At 51.9% G+C, this 17127-nt stretch overlaps 1 protein-coding gene across 1 annotated transcript; it reads right to left on the reverse strand.

Annotated features, from left to right (window-relative positions):
• Positions 1 to 1045: 1045 nt before the first annotated feature.
• PRDM13 (PR/SET domain 13) lies at positions 1046 to 8937 on the reverse strand. Its single transcript, XM_075553748.1, has 4 exons — positions 8794 to 8937; positions 7214 to 7345; positions 6461 to 6581; positions 1046 to 2775 (listed from the first exon to the last, which is right to left on the reverse strand). Exons 1-4 carry the CDS (start codon positions 8935 to 8937, stop codon positions 1046 to 1048), a joined length of 2127 nt encoding a protein of 708 aa, XP_075409863.1.
• Positions 8938 to 17127: the final 8190 nt, after the last annotated feature.

A 17127-nucleotide genomic window follows, 5' to 3' on the forward strand; every position in this document is an offset into this window, starting at 1 on the left:
TTTGGCTTCTCCAAAAAAGTTCCGTCAAAATGGAACACGATTAGAAATACGGATTCTACAGTTCATAATTTCTTTGAGCAGGAAGCACTGGACTGTGAGCAGGAAGCACTGGAAGGTCATTAGCATCTTTCTGCAAACAAGAAAACATTTTGCATGATTAACAATGGTTTAGAAAACAATTGCTTTGCCCCTTAACAGAAGCCTGTGAAATGCACATATGGAAAAATCATACGTGTCCTGTTATATTTATTTCATGAGTAGCCCAAGTGTTTATTAAATTCACATGTCCTGTGATGTATTTTCGTGGGCAGGCTCCCTGAAGTTGTTTTCTAATTGAAATCGTCTTTAAAGAGCCCGCTGAAGCTGCTCAGTGAACAAACTCTCATTTGTAAGTATCTTTATTTTTCTTAAAGATTGCACAAACTGAAGCCAAGACCAAAATACTATGTCCACTGTACATCATTCATGATAAAATCACATACACCACATTTTCACTCTACCAAATATGACATTTTCTTTAAAATTATATATTGCGTGCTCTTAGATTCATGCTTTAGATATTTTACATTTGTCATTATTCTCTTATAAATAATTGCAACTTGACCAATTTGTACACCTGCTACCACTATACAGTCAATGAGTCTGAGGACGCAGTCTCTGACATGAGGACAGTTGAAATGGAAACCCAGTGGACCGGTGCCACGTCTACCAAATTTTAACTAGCGCGTTTTGCCTAAACACACACAAGAACAGCGACATCGTTTCGAAGGCACAATTTCCTGCACAGGGAAAACACAAATACGTGGCAGTTAAAACGGAGCGGTCTCCAGGGTGCTGTGGCGCTCCCAGGAACGGGCTCCTAGGCCCCCGGAGCCTGAGCGCGCCGCCGGGGCGGATTGGAGTGCGCAGCGCCAGGGCCTTGGGGACCAGAGCACCGTCTTTGGGCTGCACGGCGGACAGTATTTCTTTAAGCTGCCTCCGAGCTCGTCCTCTGCGTTGGGAGCCCTGCTCCGGGGACACCCCGAAACCTTCCCGGGCCAGTTTCTTAGGCGTCGCGCTCACCGCCGCCCCCGGCTTCCGCGTCGCTCTGGTCGTCCGTGAAGCAGACGTCCACGTCGCTGTCGTCGTCGTCGCTCTTGGGCTCTCCGGGCTCCGGGGGGTAGTCCGGCTGGGCGCCCGGGCCGTCGCCCTCCTTGGGGAGCAGGCTCTGGCCGGGGTGGCGGGACTTGACGTGGCGCTCCAGGTCCCGGCGGCGCACCAGCACTTTGCCGCAGAACTCGCAGCGGTAGGGGGTGTTGCCCTCGGCGTGCAGCCGGATGTGCTTGTTGAGGTTGCTGGGGTCGCCGAAGGGGCGCAGGCACACTTTGCACTTGAGCGGCTTGTAGCCCGTGTGCGTCCGCATGTGGATCTTGAGCCCGTACTTGCGCGAGTACAGCTTGCCGCAGTAGAGGCACAGGTGACCGGACTTGGCCTTGCCCGCGCCCCCGCCGCCCGCGCCGCCCGTCCCCACGGCCGGCGGCAGCGCCCCCGCGTCCAGGCGCCCGCGCCCCTTCGCGGCCGCCAGCTCCGACAGCTGCTGCGTGTGCATGGCGAGCTCGCGGTCCAGGCCCGCCAGGGAGCCCAGCTCCGCGGGGCTGAGCGCCGCCGCCGCCGCCGCCGCCGCCGCGCCGCCGAAGTAGGAGAGCGACTCCGGGTACTTGAGCAGCCCGCCCAAGTGCAGCTTGAGCGGGTAGTAGGCGGCGGCGGCGGCCGGGGAGCCGTAGAGCAGCTCCCCGTTGTAGACGGTGAAGGCCGGCAGGACTGCGGGCAGGTGGCCGCACTCGCCGCCCGCGTAGGCCTGGAGCGCGCCCGCGTCAAGGGGCGGCCGCGCGCAGCGCTCCAGGGGCAGCCCGGCCGCGGGGGACAGCGGCGCGTACCGCGCTCCGGGCAGCGCGGCGGCGGGCGGGGCGCGCTCCACGTGCGTGAAGGCGGACGCCTCCTCCGGGGGCCCTGCGAGCAGAGGGAAGCCGCGCAGCACCCCCGAGCACGGTAGGCCGGCGGGCGGCGGCGGGTCCCCCGCGAGCAGGCACTTGGGGTGGTGGTGGTGGTGGTGCGCGTGGTGGTGGTGGTGGTGGTAGTGGTTGGCGCCAGCAGCCGCGGGGTTCTCCCTGCTCCGGGGACGCGCGACCGACCGGCCCCCGCCCAGCAGCTTGCCCAAAGCCAGCCCTGTCCCCGGCTTGCCAGTGCTCTCCTCCCGGTAGGGGTCAGCGTGTGCAGCCGCCGCCGTCCTGGCTACACCCGCAGGCTTGAAGGCGGAGCGCACGCCGGGGTAGAAGGCCAGGCCGCCGCCCCCCACCGGGGAGCCACCCACGATGCCCAGGAAGTGGCCGTGGCCGTGGCCGCGGGCAGCCCCGCTCATGTCCAGCGCGCGCTCCGCTTGCTCCTTGCCCTTCCTAGGAGGCCCCCACTTGCCCGGCGGCGGCGAGGTAGCCGAGGGCGCGGCGGACGCCTCCCGCTTGATGCCCTCCCGGGGTCCGCAGGCCTGCGGGGGCGGCGGGGCCAGCGGGTGGGCTCGCAGAGAGTCTGCCGGGACGGTCCCGGCGAAATCGGGCGCCAAGGGTTTCGGGGAGAGGCGGAGGCCATCGGGGGCGGCGCCTTGGCGAGCCGCGTGTTCGTGGTGCAGGAATGCGCGGCCGCCGCCGCCGCCGAGCACACAGTGGAAGCGTAAGTGAGCCTTCAGGCTGTTGGGGTATCGAAACGTTCTCCAGCAGTACCAGCAGATGTAGCGCTCCTCTCCTGGGCGAGAAAGAGTGGGAAAGCGATCCGGTGAGACGCGAACACGCGGCAAAGACAGCAAGCGCCTGCGCGCCCAAGGTCTCGCCCAGCGGTGTAGGAAAAAAAAAAAAGTATTATTGGGTCCCCGCAAACACAGGTGGGGGGGAGTGAGTTTATAGCCCTACAGTAGCAATAAACCATGAGAGCCCCCAAATGAGCACCCTTGTCCCCATCCCCATCGTCTGCGGCTACTCAGAGATAAAGAAGGGTGGTGACCTAGGCCTTTCCAAGGAAGACTTGCTCAGGGCCAGCAGAACAAATCTTCCTGGGATGGCAGCGAGGAGACAGGCGGGCCTGGTAAGAGATGGGAGCAGGGAGCAGAGAGCAGCTGTTGCTTTAAATCAAGTGCTGAGGCTGTGCCTTGCCTGGGCCCATCTGTTGGCGTTTGCAGAATAGGTGGCGTATGTCAAGGAGTTTGGATAAACTGAACAAAGGCCAATCTAATGGTCATGAGCACCTCATTACCAGGCGAGACAATATCCTGTATGTATGGGCCATATGTAATCATTCCTTTTCACAGAACAATGGCTTTTGTGTCCACTACCCACCCTTCTCACCCCCTCCAGGCCTTAAACACTTTGCCTGAGGTTCTCCTGGAGCGTGACCAACTGAAAGACCACATAGGGACTGTGATTTGCTATTCTTCAAATTTATTTGTATCTTTATTTCCTCTTTAACTCCATTTAAATTGATGAGGAGAGTGACACTCTCTGTCTTGGTATTGTAAAAACTGAAGGATGATGTTACATGTTCTTGTCAGTTGTTCCACCTGGTCACTAATTAACTTCTAGATCGAAATCCAAGCCTTGTGGGGTCCTTGGAGAAGCTGTACCTTTGTTTTATTTACAGCATGAATGTATAATACTAGAGACATATGATATGACTTCGTAAACATTCCCTTTTTAATTTTTTAACATTCCTTTTTTAAATAAGTGTACAATTCTCTTAGGAATCCCATACTTTTTCCCCCTGGAAGTGTATACTTTTTCCCTAGAATCCCATACTTGTTGTTGGTGTCAAAGCTTTTAAAAATATATTATTAGTACTCATGACTTTTACTTTCGCCAAGGCCTAATTAAGAGACCCCAGTATGGTACAGATTCTGGTCTCACGGCGGGAGTTTTCACACGGAGAAGAGCAATCTTGCCATTTGGATTTCTTTTTAAATGCAATAATTGAGAGTAATGAAGACAAGGATAAGAACTAACTATGAAAAGTTAGTTGAGCTACAAGGAAGTGTCCAAAGTGTACCTCAGTCTCATGAAATTTAATTCTCTTCTGGCCCCAAAAATTTAATTTCTCTTCCCTTCTTACAAGCAGCTCCAACTTCTAAAACATTTAGAGAGAAACAAGAGTGGAAAAAATATGTCTCCTCTAATGTATACTACTTCTGGCTTTGCATAAAGCAAGGAGTCCTCCAAATAACTGAGGAAATTTCAAGTAAAAGCAGCTTATTCTAGCTAAGGCCAGAAGAGAGAAAAGGGAGGGTAGGAGAAGACTGCCTGAGACTCTATTTTAATTGTCTCTCAACTATTTCGCTAGAACAATTTCTGTTCCTGTTACTTTCTAGTCAACACTCCTGTATAATAAATCTTGAGAGAGAGAACATGAGACCTCCAGGGTTCTCTCACGGGCATGTGACCCTAATTGCTCCCTTCTCCTGTGTTAGGAACCTCTCATCCACCACCCTTTAAAAAGTCCTTTTCAGAAACAGCCTCAAACGATTCAGTTCATTGCAAAGCCAAGTAAATATTCTTCCAAAATCAAAGGGTCAGTATTTTCCTTAATGTTACTCTGAAGTGGACACTCCCTGAAGTTAGCCAATACTAGAAGAGTGGCATCCATTCCTGCTTTTCTCTTACTCTTTTCAAGCAAGGTACATTTCTGATGTAAGCATGTATTGTCTTCACTTTTTCCTAGCCAACTAACTAGTTCTCCAGGCTCTGAGATCTAACCCTGCCACAAATAGTAAAACGCATCATAGGAGATGTCCTTCTTTCCTGCATCCCTAAAAGGAAAAAAAATCAACTCACTGCAATGGAGTTTATGCCAACTCTTATTGACGGTACAGGACAGGGAGATCTGCCCCTGTGAGGGTCTGAGACTGTGATTGGTATGGGAAGAATTACACCCCATCTTTCTCCTGCAGAGCAGGGCTGTTAGTTTCCAACCTTTGACCTTTAGGATCATAGACCAGTGCTTAACCACTATGCCACCAGGGCTCCTCCATGCATCCCTAAGAGGTCAAGATTTAAAGCATCTCAAAGTTGAAAAAAATCAAGAGGTCAGGATAACCCATATGTCCCCCCCAAAAAAGAATATAGTGGGTGACTATCGAACTCTACGGCAATATATTTTTACTGCAATATATTTTTAAGCTCATTTGTCAGAACTCAAAATATGAAGGCCACTAAACAACCCAGTTAGTTTCTGTGCTAGTTGGGTGTGCCCAAGAAAGAGCACCTTGTACAGAAATGTCTCAATCCTAAGGAGGACCAATAACCTCCAAATTGCAGGGGCAGATTTGAGAGTTCTCCATCAATAGGCTTTTGTCATACTTCTTTCTCACAGGAAAAAGTTGACAGAAGAGTTTCACATCATGTGATGCAAAGAGCAAGCATTCTCAGGATAAATGCATACGAATATTGTAGATGCAAATTTACTCACAAAGTCAACAGAATTAAGTTCCAGAGAACAGGATTAATTGAAATGGAAGTGACTCATCATTCTGAATAAGATTAATTCTGTCTTGTTCATGAAGTGCTTCCGAATTCCCACACTTGTTTCAATTTCTTTAAACTCTTTTCTAAAAGGATGAGCTCGAGCAAGCATTCAAGAGGGAGAGGTATGTTAAAACATTTTGAGGCATGCGCTGTGTTCACATTAATAACAGCTTCTTTAGGAGAAATTATGAACTAGAACAACTGGCAAAGAAAAGGATGTACAATTGCAGCACCTCCCAGTCTCCTTTTTGCAGGAAGTCTTCTTAGTCCTCCAGGGGAGGTTTGAAAATGGTTTTCTCACTGCACCTTAATTTGCATAAATTCGTTCTAGGCTTTGGAAGGGATCAAATAAATCTGAGAAGAAACTGGGATACATCCCAGATTCAATTTAAGTAGGGAGGGGGGAAATGAATAAATACCATTTAAAGGGCCTTAGTACCTGCCAACTGACCAGTTGTAAGTACCGTAATGCTTCTAAAATGCTGTAGAAAAGCATCGCTCTGCACCAAATCCGTGAATAATTGTTACCCTTCCACCTCCTAAAAATATTGCAGGTTAAAGTTCTATTCTCAGGAACCCATGACTTTATTGCTACAGCAATCTTTTTAAGACCTCTGTACTTTTTTTTAGATCGAGTAAATAAAGGTCATTGGGGGTTTACAATGAAGAGAAAACATGATCCCATAAAGTTCCACATAGCATTTTTTCTAAGGATATTTTTCAGTGCTCTCCTAAACCAGATTCTTACACTTAAATGCTGCTACCACTCACTGTCCATTTTCAAGTAGTAACGATACAGACTACGCACACACACACACACACACACAGATCTGTTTTACTCGGCTCTCTAGAGAAAAGCCCTTCAGATCTGGGGGTGCCGCAGAGCCCATTGGAGGACTGGACTCCTGCCCAGCCGGCAGTACCTTTCTCGTCATGTGTTGGAGTTGCAGTCGTCGGAATATCAAACCACTGGGCCAAGGAGTTGGAATACCACACAGTCAATTCCTCCCCTGGCTGGACGTCTCGAAGTGCTCTATAGAAGATCTGGGACGAAGAGATAGGATAGATCACTGTCATTTCGGGGCTAATGGGTCCAGACAAATGAGAGGAAAGCTATGCTGTGGGACCCTTGAAAACCCGTTGGGCTTCTCTGAGCATCACCTTTCTCCTCTTTAAAAGGGGGACGCTAATAGTGTCCCCTCCCCTCCCACCACCACATTAAGTGCTGTAAATCCTAACCTCTTTGCTTTATTACAAATCCCATTTGTGATTGGGCTGTGTTTGTTATGTTAATGCAAGAGTTCATGTAGAGCGAGTCTTAGACCAATCTTCTTTTGAAATACAAAAGAGATTAAATAAAGGATCTAGAGGTGTCCTGGTGGTGCAGAGGTTTAAACATTGAGCTGCTAATCACAAGGCTGGGGTTCAAACGCACCAGCTGCTCAGAGGGAGAAAGATGAGGCAGGCTGCTCCTGTCAAGACTGAGTCTCCGAAGTCCGAAGGAGCAGGTCTGCTCTCTCCTATACGGAGTCAGGGCTTACACCCTGGCGGTGGGTTTGGTTTGGCTGCTTGTACAGGCTTCTTGAGATAGTGAAAGGGCCCCTTCTGGATCCAGTTCTTCATCCAGAGGGTTAGGAACAAAGAATTGGCCCGGGTGTGGGCTTAGTATCCAGTACCTGTCCTCCCGGTAAATCAGCAATCGCTTCCAGAGTCTGTTCCTGGGGGTTTCTGGCCGCCCGGATTAACCCGATCCACTCCAGAGGGGAGCTTCCGGACTCATCCACCAGTTCCCCTCTCACCATGCGCACCTGCAAAGCAAGCAGTGGTCTCTCTCCTAGAGAAAGTTTGTTCTCCGCCCTGCCCTCCCCACAGCAGCAGGCACTGTCGCATCCGCTTAGGCCCGCCCTTCCTCTGCTGCCGAGAGGGGGAGGGCTGTTTCTTGGTGGTGGGGGGTGGGGTGTCGAAGGAAAGGGAGAGTCAGCCAAGGTGATGGCACCCCTTCTCCAGGGTCCCCATACCCAACCCTGAGGGGGAGCGCGACCTTCCCATGAGGTCTCAACCCCTAGACACTTGGCAGCAGCTTCAGGGTGCGTAGTGCCCCCCTCCCCCTGTCCTCTCTCCCCCGGTTGCCCTGCTTGGAGGAAAAAGGCACACACACACACACACACACACACACTCTCACAACCAACGGAGCTCACTCACTCGGGACAAGCTGGTCCTCAGCCTGGCTGCCCTTTTAAAAGCAATTAAAGCACATTTAGGGAAGAAGGCCTGGTGTGCAGCCAACGCATTTTCCGACGAGGAGGAAGAGGGTGGGTGCTCGGGAGGAGAGACGGGTCCCTAGGACGTGCCCCCTCCCCACCCCACCCCACCCCACCCCACCCCACCCCCCCCCCCCCCGAGCAATTTCAGCTGGTGAAGCTTTAGGGAGCCGCAAGTTAAGGCCACTACTACCTTTCCCTCCGGCCTTCATTTCCCCCGCGTCACTGCCTGTCCCACTCCCACGGCTGGGTGCCTGGGCCAGAGCGGGCCTTTCAATGCCCTCTCTGGTCGCAGTGTTGGGTTTGGGGATTTGGCGGGGAGGAGGCGATGGGGATTCGCGCCTACAGGTTGGGCTTTGGCCCCTGGACTCTCATCCCAACTCGACTGGAGGCCGACCAACCTGGAGCCCCGCACCCCCCCTGCGAGAGAACTCGGGGCTGCACCAGAGCCCCCACCTGGTGCGCCCCGTGCTCATCCCAACCCCACAGACAGCCGCGAAGAGAGAAATCGAGGGAGTAAAAACCTCCTGAATTTTTTTCGTTCTTTCTTTCAAGAGCTGGGATGACATGATTTGTGGACGAATGAAAGCTTTATATTCGTTAATTGAAGGGAGGAAGGCAGACAGTCCTCGCTGCCCTGCGCCCAGTAAAACGGGGCACATCTTAGGAGTGCGAGGTTGGGTCCCCGTCTCCGCAGAGGAGACCCCATCGCGAGATGGAGCAGGTGCGGGGGGTGCGGGGGAAGGGCGAGGGGGGGCACTACGAGTCTTGAGCGGTCCTGGCACTGACTTGTCGCCTCGCAGCCAGGGACCGTCCTCCACCGGACTGCTGCCCGCTCTCAATGGGACGCGATTTGCTGGGATAATCCGTGTCCCCTTTTCCCCCTCTGGGAACTGGCAGGTAACAACTTATCATTGCCCCCTGCCAGTCCTCTCTGCCAGCCCCTTCCCGGGACGGGGGAGGCGGGGCGGTGGGGAGCGGGGGGAGCGCCTTACCTTTTTCTTGGGCCCGGGCTCCCTGCGGTCTGACAGGTACTTGCCCAGCTTGAAGGTGCCGGGCACGGGCCCCAGGCGCAGGCCGGCGGGGATGCAGCAGTCGGCGCTCACGCAGGGGGCGGCCGCGCGGGCTGCCCCGTGCATAGCTGCGTCCACCAGACAGGCGCGCGGGCGCGCCGGGTCCTCCGCAGGGCGCGAGTGACAGAGCCCGAGTGGCGCGGGCGGGCTGGGCAGTCGCGCCCCGACGTGCGTCCTCCGCCCGCGGAGTGACGCGGGCGGGCAGGCGCTGCGCCTTTTCAATGCGGGCGGGCGCCTTTTGGCACCGCGACCGCCAGGGCGCGGAGTTTGGTGAGAGAGTCGCGCTGCGGAGCAGCTGCAGAGTCCCACCGGAGAGGGTCACATGGAGCGGTTCCCTCAGCCCCCTGCATAATCGAGGCCTCTCAATGGCTGGCGCACAATGGTCCAGGCGACCTTCCCATTCCTAAAAATCCAATTTGTCAAGGGCGAAGAAAAGGCGCTGGTGAATCAAAGGTCCGGCGGGACCATTAATCCTCAGCATGGGGTATTGTCCCTGAGACAGTTACGATATTTTAAGTGACAAATCCACTGTATAATTTCTCCATAAATTTTACTTCCTTTTATTGTTCCCCGACAAACCAGTTTTGGGAAATAAGTGACTACTTTACGTCTACTTGGCTGATTCTTTTGAGCCTTGGACTACTTCAAAGATTTTTAATTCTCTCCCCTTGGCTTTATTGTAAAGGAGATTAAACAAAGAGACGGGGACTATTTGGAGGACTTGTTAACTTCTATTGATTTCTGGCGTGTGCCATACAGAAATTAGGCAGGTACTTGATGGGAAAACACCAGAAAATACCTACACTTTTTAAATAACGACCATATTACCATTTCAGGGTATTGGGTTCAGGCCAGTCGTCTATTTAGAACCGCTTTATCGTTCCCTCCGACCTGTTGCCCCAGATATGAAGCCTCTGGGTCCGTTTGGGGAGCTGAGGTCAGCAGTGCGACGCTGGCCTCCGGCGCACTTTTCCCGGGAGGTGGAGAGTGGGGCCCGCAGCATTACAAGAGCTTTCTCCCACGCTCAGAACAAGTGTTGTCCCCACATCCCACGCCTGGCCCTGATTTGCTTTCAAGGTTAAAATGGCAAGGAAACCCTCAGAGTTAACTTCTCTAGAACTAAACACCGAACATTGCTTCTTCAAATAATTCAAAATAAATAAAGCAGCAGTCTACAAAGTTGCCCTGTAGAAGAGGGTGAGGTGGGAGTTTGAAAGCTACTCTGGCCTTTAAGGGATGTTGTTCAGAAACCAGGGAAATGAATGCTTGGAGGTTAAAACCACAATGCACCCAATTGCTTTTGGGGAAGTCTCATTTTCATAGGATAAAATCGACTATCCTGCTGTCACCCGCTCCACTCTGGTCATCTATGACAGCCACTCCTCCAACCCCAGGTGGCCAGGACTAATTCTAACTCCAGCCCCCCTCTGGATTGGGGGCTCTTGAAAGACCTAGTGGCCATAGCCCAGTGGCTCAACAGAGAGGACATTGACAACTCAGATCTCTACCCAGGAGGAAGGGGCATTTGGTTGGGAGAGCAGGAGCAGGGTGCTGCCAGTTGTTATTTAGCCCCTTTGTCTTCTGCACACCCCCCAGAGAATCCCCCCACCCCCCGCTGAGAGTCTGCAGTGACCCTTGCCGAGGTAGACTTTGTCACACAGCCTGTGCTCTGCCCCTCCAGCCCTCAGGAAGCTTCCAGGAAAGCCGCTGAACCTCAGTGTCCAGTCTGTAAAATGGGAATGGTGGTGTCGATGGGCCTCCTTCCTTTTTGCCCTAGTTGGTTTCAAAAGTCAATAGTAACAATCTACAGGGTAAACTCGTTTTGAAAATCCCAAAACCTGAGGTTTCTGTCATAGGGCTAATCAGATCAGGGGTCTCAAGCAAGTGTGCAAGTGTTCCAAGCAGAAGGGCTTGGGGGGAGCTGGGAGCACAAGCATACCTGACTCAAGACCTCTGTAGACAGAGGAGAGCTAGCCTTAAAGTCTGAGCCCCTCATGGGGAGCCCTCCAGAACTGCAGCCAGGCCAGGGCCTCTTCCTGAGGGAGCTGCCTTCGGGTACTTCTAAATGTCCAATTGCCCTCTGTGGACCTGAGGGCTGCCCAAAGGAACGAACGAACGGAGGGCTCCTTTGATCCGGCCCATGAATGGCGAAAGCCAGGGAGGGGAGGAGGAAAGGAAGCCGCAGGAAGAGGCGAGGGCAATAAATTTAAGCCATGAACATGTCCCTCTAACCTCTGGCCTGGCGACTCCAAGGTGACACCCAGTGTAAATTACCAGCTCTGCGAGCAGGAAAGAAGCGAGCGCAGGCCTGGCTTCGACGCGCCTCTCGGCCCTCCTTCATGAGTGAAAAAGCGTGAACGACACGCGAACAATTTTATCAATAGAACCATGTAAAGGCCGACTGTGAGGAAAGTTATTTATTAATATAGCCAATTGTGACTGGTTCCCAGCCCCGCGAGAAGAAAGGGCCTGCGCCAGCGGTATTCACACCAGCTCCCGAGTCTCATTCTGTCCCGTGGCTCGGAGTTGAAGTTCCCCAAGTGAAATAAATTGTCCACAAAGGAGGAAAGGAACACATTTTCTTTTATTTTTCCTCCCCTAAAAAGCAAGGGTGAAACCAATCTAATGTGCCCAGTGGAGCAAGATGGGCCGTGAAAGGCTGGGTGTTAAAAGTAAAAGCGGCTGGGCAGCAAATGGGATGGAAAATTAAATGAAATTAAATAGCTTGAACGGCAGTATTGTCCCTTATTAAAAAGACACATTAATTACATGGTCTCAGCCTTATTCAAAGACAATGTTGAGGCTCAATCAAAACATTCCACTCGGCTTTTTTATGGACTAAAAATGGGCGTCCAGAGGCCCTGGTCAAGCGAAATCCCTCCTGGGCCGAGTGGCGGGCGAGGGCGCGTTCTGGGGCGATCCGCAGGCCACCGCGGGAGCGCCGCTGGCGCCACCGCCTAACAGGTTGTCCTGGACCTGGCGGGGACCGCGGGGAGCCCGAGCCAGCCCCGCGCCTCCGCGTCGCCCAGCCCGGCCCTTCTGCACACGCTGGGCTCCGCTTTGGCGAAAAGCGCCCACAAAGGACTGCGCGCTGCGCGTGGGCACCTCGCGGCCCTGGGAGGGGCGGGCGAGGGAGGGAGGGTCTTTGGGGGGTGGCGCTTCTCGGCGGCTGCGGGAGGGGTGAGAGGGGGGCGGCTGCAAAGGCCTTGAGGGTGGGGGTGGCGAATAGGCTGCTTCCCGGGGCCCCTCCGCCTTGGGGACCCAGGTGTCGTGAGGTCGCTCATTACCTCCGCGGCCCGAGGGCAGAGCTCCGGACCCCCGCATGGTAGCGAGCGAGCGAGGCCGCCTGGGAGGCGGCGGCCGGGACACCCCGCGTTCAGCAGCCAGGGTTGGGTGGAGTTTCGAGCGCGGGTCGAGGTGGCCCGGGCGTCGCCCCCGGCTGGCGGCCGAGCCGGGGGTCAGAGCGGACCAGCTGCGCGGCCCCCAAGGCACGGGTGGGACATTAAGGCCGAGTTTGAATAGGGCGGCGGCGCTGGGCGCTGGGAACGCCACCAGATGACACGCCGGCGACGGGGCCATTTTCTCCTTAATTGCGAAGCCGGTGGGTGCGCAGCGGCCGGGAGGCTGCGAGCGCGCGGCCGGGACGAAGCCCGGGCGCCGCCGGTGGGTTCTGGGGTGTCTTTTGTTGTGACGGTTGTGTTTTTAGCCCTCCGTTGGAAGCGGCTCAATGAAAGTATTCAGAGTCCCTCTCAAGTTGCCTTTTAACCGGAGTTCCCCAACTTCGGTCTGGGTTCTTTCGGTTGACGGGATGCAAAGAAAAGTCGGCGAGCGTGTTGCTGAATCGCAATGGCTGGGGCACCTCCACATTCAGCGCCTCCCGGCCGCCGCTGCCCAATGCATCCGCACTCAATTCGATTTTCCTTGCTGTTGGGCACATTTAGGAGCGCCTCTATTTGTGAAGTTCATTTCTAGGCAAATGTATTCAAGAGCTGCTGGGAATGAATGGGACCGTGTGTCAGCCGCCCCTAATTGGGATTAAAGCACTTAGGAGCATATGCAGACAGTGACAGAAATTCTCAGGTCGCATTGTGTGCAGACTTCCACCCGCTCGGACACTCCTCCTCCCAGGGAGATTTATAAAGATTGCAGGGAGAAACTGAGGAAAGAAAGGCGAAACGGAAAAGAGCCGGCCTACTGGGGCCGCGGGTCGGCAAGTGGTGGTGACAGCTTCGGAGAAAGGCTGCTGGGGATAATTGAGTGCGGGCGGGGGAGCAGGGCTCAACTCTTTAACCAGAAAGGCGGGGAGTTAAAAGGCGAAATAAAGATGTTCTTGAGATTCCCAGACGGTTCCCCCCCCCCTTTTTTTTTCTTTCTTTTTCTTTCCTTTGCAGAACTTGCAAAGAACATACCTTCACTTGGTATTTGATTTGGGGAGCAAAAGTCACAAGTCACAAAGGGAAAAGGGAAAAGTAGCTTGCATTAATTTTTCGAAAATAAAAAAAATAAGTCAGGGGAGATCGATCATTTCTTATGTGTGAATGTGCATGGGGTTAAAACACAAGCAGAGTGCTAAGTGTTCACTTCTATTCAGACTACATACAAGGGGCTTCAAAAAGGCCATGGATTTTTTTTAAGGCCATGGAAAAGCAGAATTACAGGATAATGGACTTTTTTGGCCACTGCCACCCCCACCCCCACCCCTCCCCACACACATGTAGACATATAGCCTGCTTGTAAATCTCCACCTACAGGCGAAAACGGCCTTTCTAAAGCTCAAAGGCACCCTGGAGCGGAGCCTGGGACCACTTTCTCAGCAGAGAGCAGTTACTGCCTCCTTCAGCCCCGAGGAGCAAAGAAAGAAAGGACGGATGAACACTGAATAAGAGAGGAGAGCCAGGGCTTCTAAAGTGAGCTGGACGCCTCATTTGTGCCTTTGCGCAAACTCACCAGGGACAGGAGTCCCTTCTCAGCATGCCTCATTTGGCTGCACCTTCTGAGATTTGGAATCCTAAGAATATATTTCCGATGCAATGTATTCTTGAAATTTAAATTACCACTTGTATCTGCAAAGGGACAAGGGGCAAAGAAGAAAAGAAAGGTGGTGTGGGGCTTGAGGACAGGGATAAAAATATCATTTTTATAATAAACCCCTACTCAAAGACCGGCTTCCAAACCCAGTCTCTCTAGGGACACACATAGGGACCTCCCAGGCCCTACACTGTGCTTGAGTCATGGTGGGAAAATTGGGCGTCCAGTTACAAAAGGAATTTTGGCCACAGAAGGTGACCATTTGCCAGGAGCCAGGGGCCCTAGCAGGGTAGTGGTTCCATGTTGGGCTTCGATCCACATGGTGGGCAGTTCAAAACCTCCAGCAGTTTCTCCAGAAAAAGACTGGCCTCTCTACTCCTAGAAACAGTCACAGCCTCAGAAGGTCGCCGTGAGTCCCCATTGAGTCCATGGTAGTGAGTGAGTAGAGCCCCCACTGGTGAGTTGAACATCTCTTGGACTTCAGTTTCTCCACAGTCCTTGGCCTAAATAATTCCCCACCCACCCCCACCCCACCCCGCCTTGTGAAGAAAAACTGCATAAATCTATGTTTAGGAAGCACAGCATTTTCCTTAAGCACCAGGGAAACAGTGAGAGGAAGCTGGCAGAGACTCTTCTAGCCCCTGGGATGGGCTGTGAGTGGCCAAGTACAGCAAGCAGTCACTGGGACAGCAGGGGGAAGAAAACAATACATATACCCAACTGACCACCCAAAGACCAAATGCAGCGCCTCTACACCACAGGAGTACGGTAAGCCCCTCCTTACGCCCCTCAGTGAGCTCTGGTCGCATACGGGGCTAGGTACTCAACTGTCCACTACACTGTCCACAACTCGAACCGACTGACCCCTGAGGTGGTCTGCCGCCATGAAAATTTAACATCTCAGAAACCCAAAGGAACATTTTGACACTCTCCTAAAGGCTCATTGAGAGCCCACATGGACTCGATGGCAGTGGTTTGGTTTTCTGGGTTTGTACACTCTTGTTAAGGAGCCGTGGTGATGCTGTGCGTTAAGCAATGGACCAGGAGGTGTGCAGTTCAAAAGCACCGGCCACTCCTTGGGAGAAAGGTGAAGCGGCCAGCTCCACAAAGACTTAAAGCCTTGGAAACTCCATCTAGGGCCACGGGGAGTTGGCATCAACTATTGGCAATGCCCACTCTTGCAGAACATTCAAGCAGTGGTTCTCACCTTCCTCCTGCGGCGACCCTTTCCTACAGCTCCTCCTGTGCTGCTAACCCCAACCATAAAGGTATTTTCATTGCTGCTTCAGAACTGTCATTTTGCTACTGTTATGAATCAGGCGACCCCTGTGACAGGGTTGTTTGACCCCAAAGGGGTTATGACCCACAGGCTGAGAACCGCTGCTTTAGAACCATTGTGAAGATGGGGTGGGACCTGGCAGTACCTCCTTCTTTGGACATGCGGTCACTATGAGTCAGAACAGACTCAACTGCACCTACCAGCAACAACACGTGGCCATGGATCACACTGTTGGTAGAAAAATGGGATTTAAAGATGATAAAACTTTTTGCACAAACTTCTTGAAACCCTCTAGTGCTTCTTTCATATCATTTTACATACTTAACACAAAACAGCCCATGAGGTTTAATCATAGGTTCCCAAATTTATTTGGCTTATCAACCTCTTTTCCAAAAATTACATAGTGTTCCCCGCCCCCCACCCCACCCCCAGCAATGAATACAGTACCTTGGTACTGTAGTCCTTAATCCCGGGTAAAGTGTAGCTATCTGCTTTCGCAGCTCCCTTGGATCATTCTGGACTGACTCCACGGTCAACTATCATAAGGACAACTTTAGGTGGTAGATTTGACTCTCACTCTTACTGATAAGAAATGTTCAAAGAGATTAAGGAGTTACACAGCAAATAGTAAGCAGACTTTGTCTCACATCCCTTTGAATTCAAATTCCAGTTGTTTTTACTTGACCACACTTTCAGAAAGTTTAATTGACCCCACGCCACTGTTCTTCTTCGCACACTGAGGGTCATTACATGATCACAGGATAGTCAGTGATGGAGAGTGTGTGTGGCTATGGAGTTAGACTGCCTGAGTTCAAATGTCGCTGGTGACACTTACTAGGTAGGTGACCCTGAACAAAATTTAGTCCTTTTCTTTTTTTAGTTGCCTCTTTTATAAAATGGAATAAAAGACCTCCTTCACAGGTCATCGAACATTCTACGAGGAGTTGGATTTAAAGCACTCATTCTGGCGTCCAGAACACACGGTAAACTCAGAAATGTAAGGATCAATGATAAATTCATGGTGATATATATGCCTACTACTTACTGAGTCAGAATAAACTAAATGCAGCAGGACTTCTGATGACACTAATCATAATCTGACAGTCCTATAGGGACCATATTACCTATGAAGTAGTTTTGCCTAAACAAGCAAGCTAGCTAGAAAATGAACAAAATCAAACCTGAACCTGATTACTGTAAGTATAGGAAATATAGAGGACTGATGAACTTGATAAACAAAGCCATGCAAAAAAAGATACCCTGCACAAAGAAAGAAAGAATGTGAGGTTCTCTGCTGGACAAATAACCAATTTTTATTCTTAACAACTAAGTTATAAAGGGGAACGGAAGTGGGAAAGAGAACCAATAGAGTGAAAGGGACATGAGGACCAATCTCAAAAATCTCTAGAAAGCCTCAACACCTCAACAAGAAAAGAACAAAGAATTCCATTTTGAAATAGAAGAGGACAGGAACAGATTGTTCATCGAAGAAGAGAATCAGGCAATCAACATACGATGAAGAAATCCCTGTGAGACACACATAACCAAGAAACCACTGTGCATCCCTGAGATACAGAGAAACAAATACAGAGATACCGCCTTTCCCCAGCATTGATGTTGAAGTTCTGAAAAACAAAACAAAAGCAAATGCTGGAGAGTGGAGAGGAGAGCGTGTGCAGAGACTGAACCAGCCCACACTGCAGGTGGGACTGGGAATCAGTACACCCATGGTGGAAAACAACTGAGAATAGAAATAGCATATGGCAGCAATCCGTCTCCTTGGTATGTATGTGTGTGTGTGTATGCATATATACACCTTAAAAGGAGCTCAGAGTTGAGGCAGGAACATATATGTGCACACCCATGTTACCACACCTCTGTCCACAATAGCAAGAAAATGAGAACAACCTACATGGGAATCACTGGAAGAATGGATAAATAAACTTTAC

The sequence above is a fragment of the Tenrec ecaudatus genome, chromosome 7 (genome assembly GCF_050624435.1).
Source record: "Tenrec ecaudatus isolate mTenEca1 chromosome 7, mTenEca1.hap1, whole genome shotgun sequence".
NCBI classification, from domain to species: domain Eukaryota; kingdom Metazoa; phylum Chordata; class Mammalia; order Afrosoricida; family Tenrecidae; genus Tenrec; species Tenrec ecaudatus.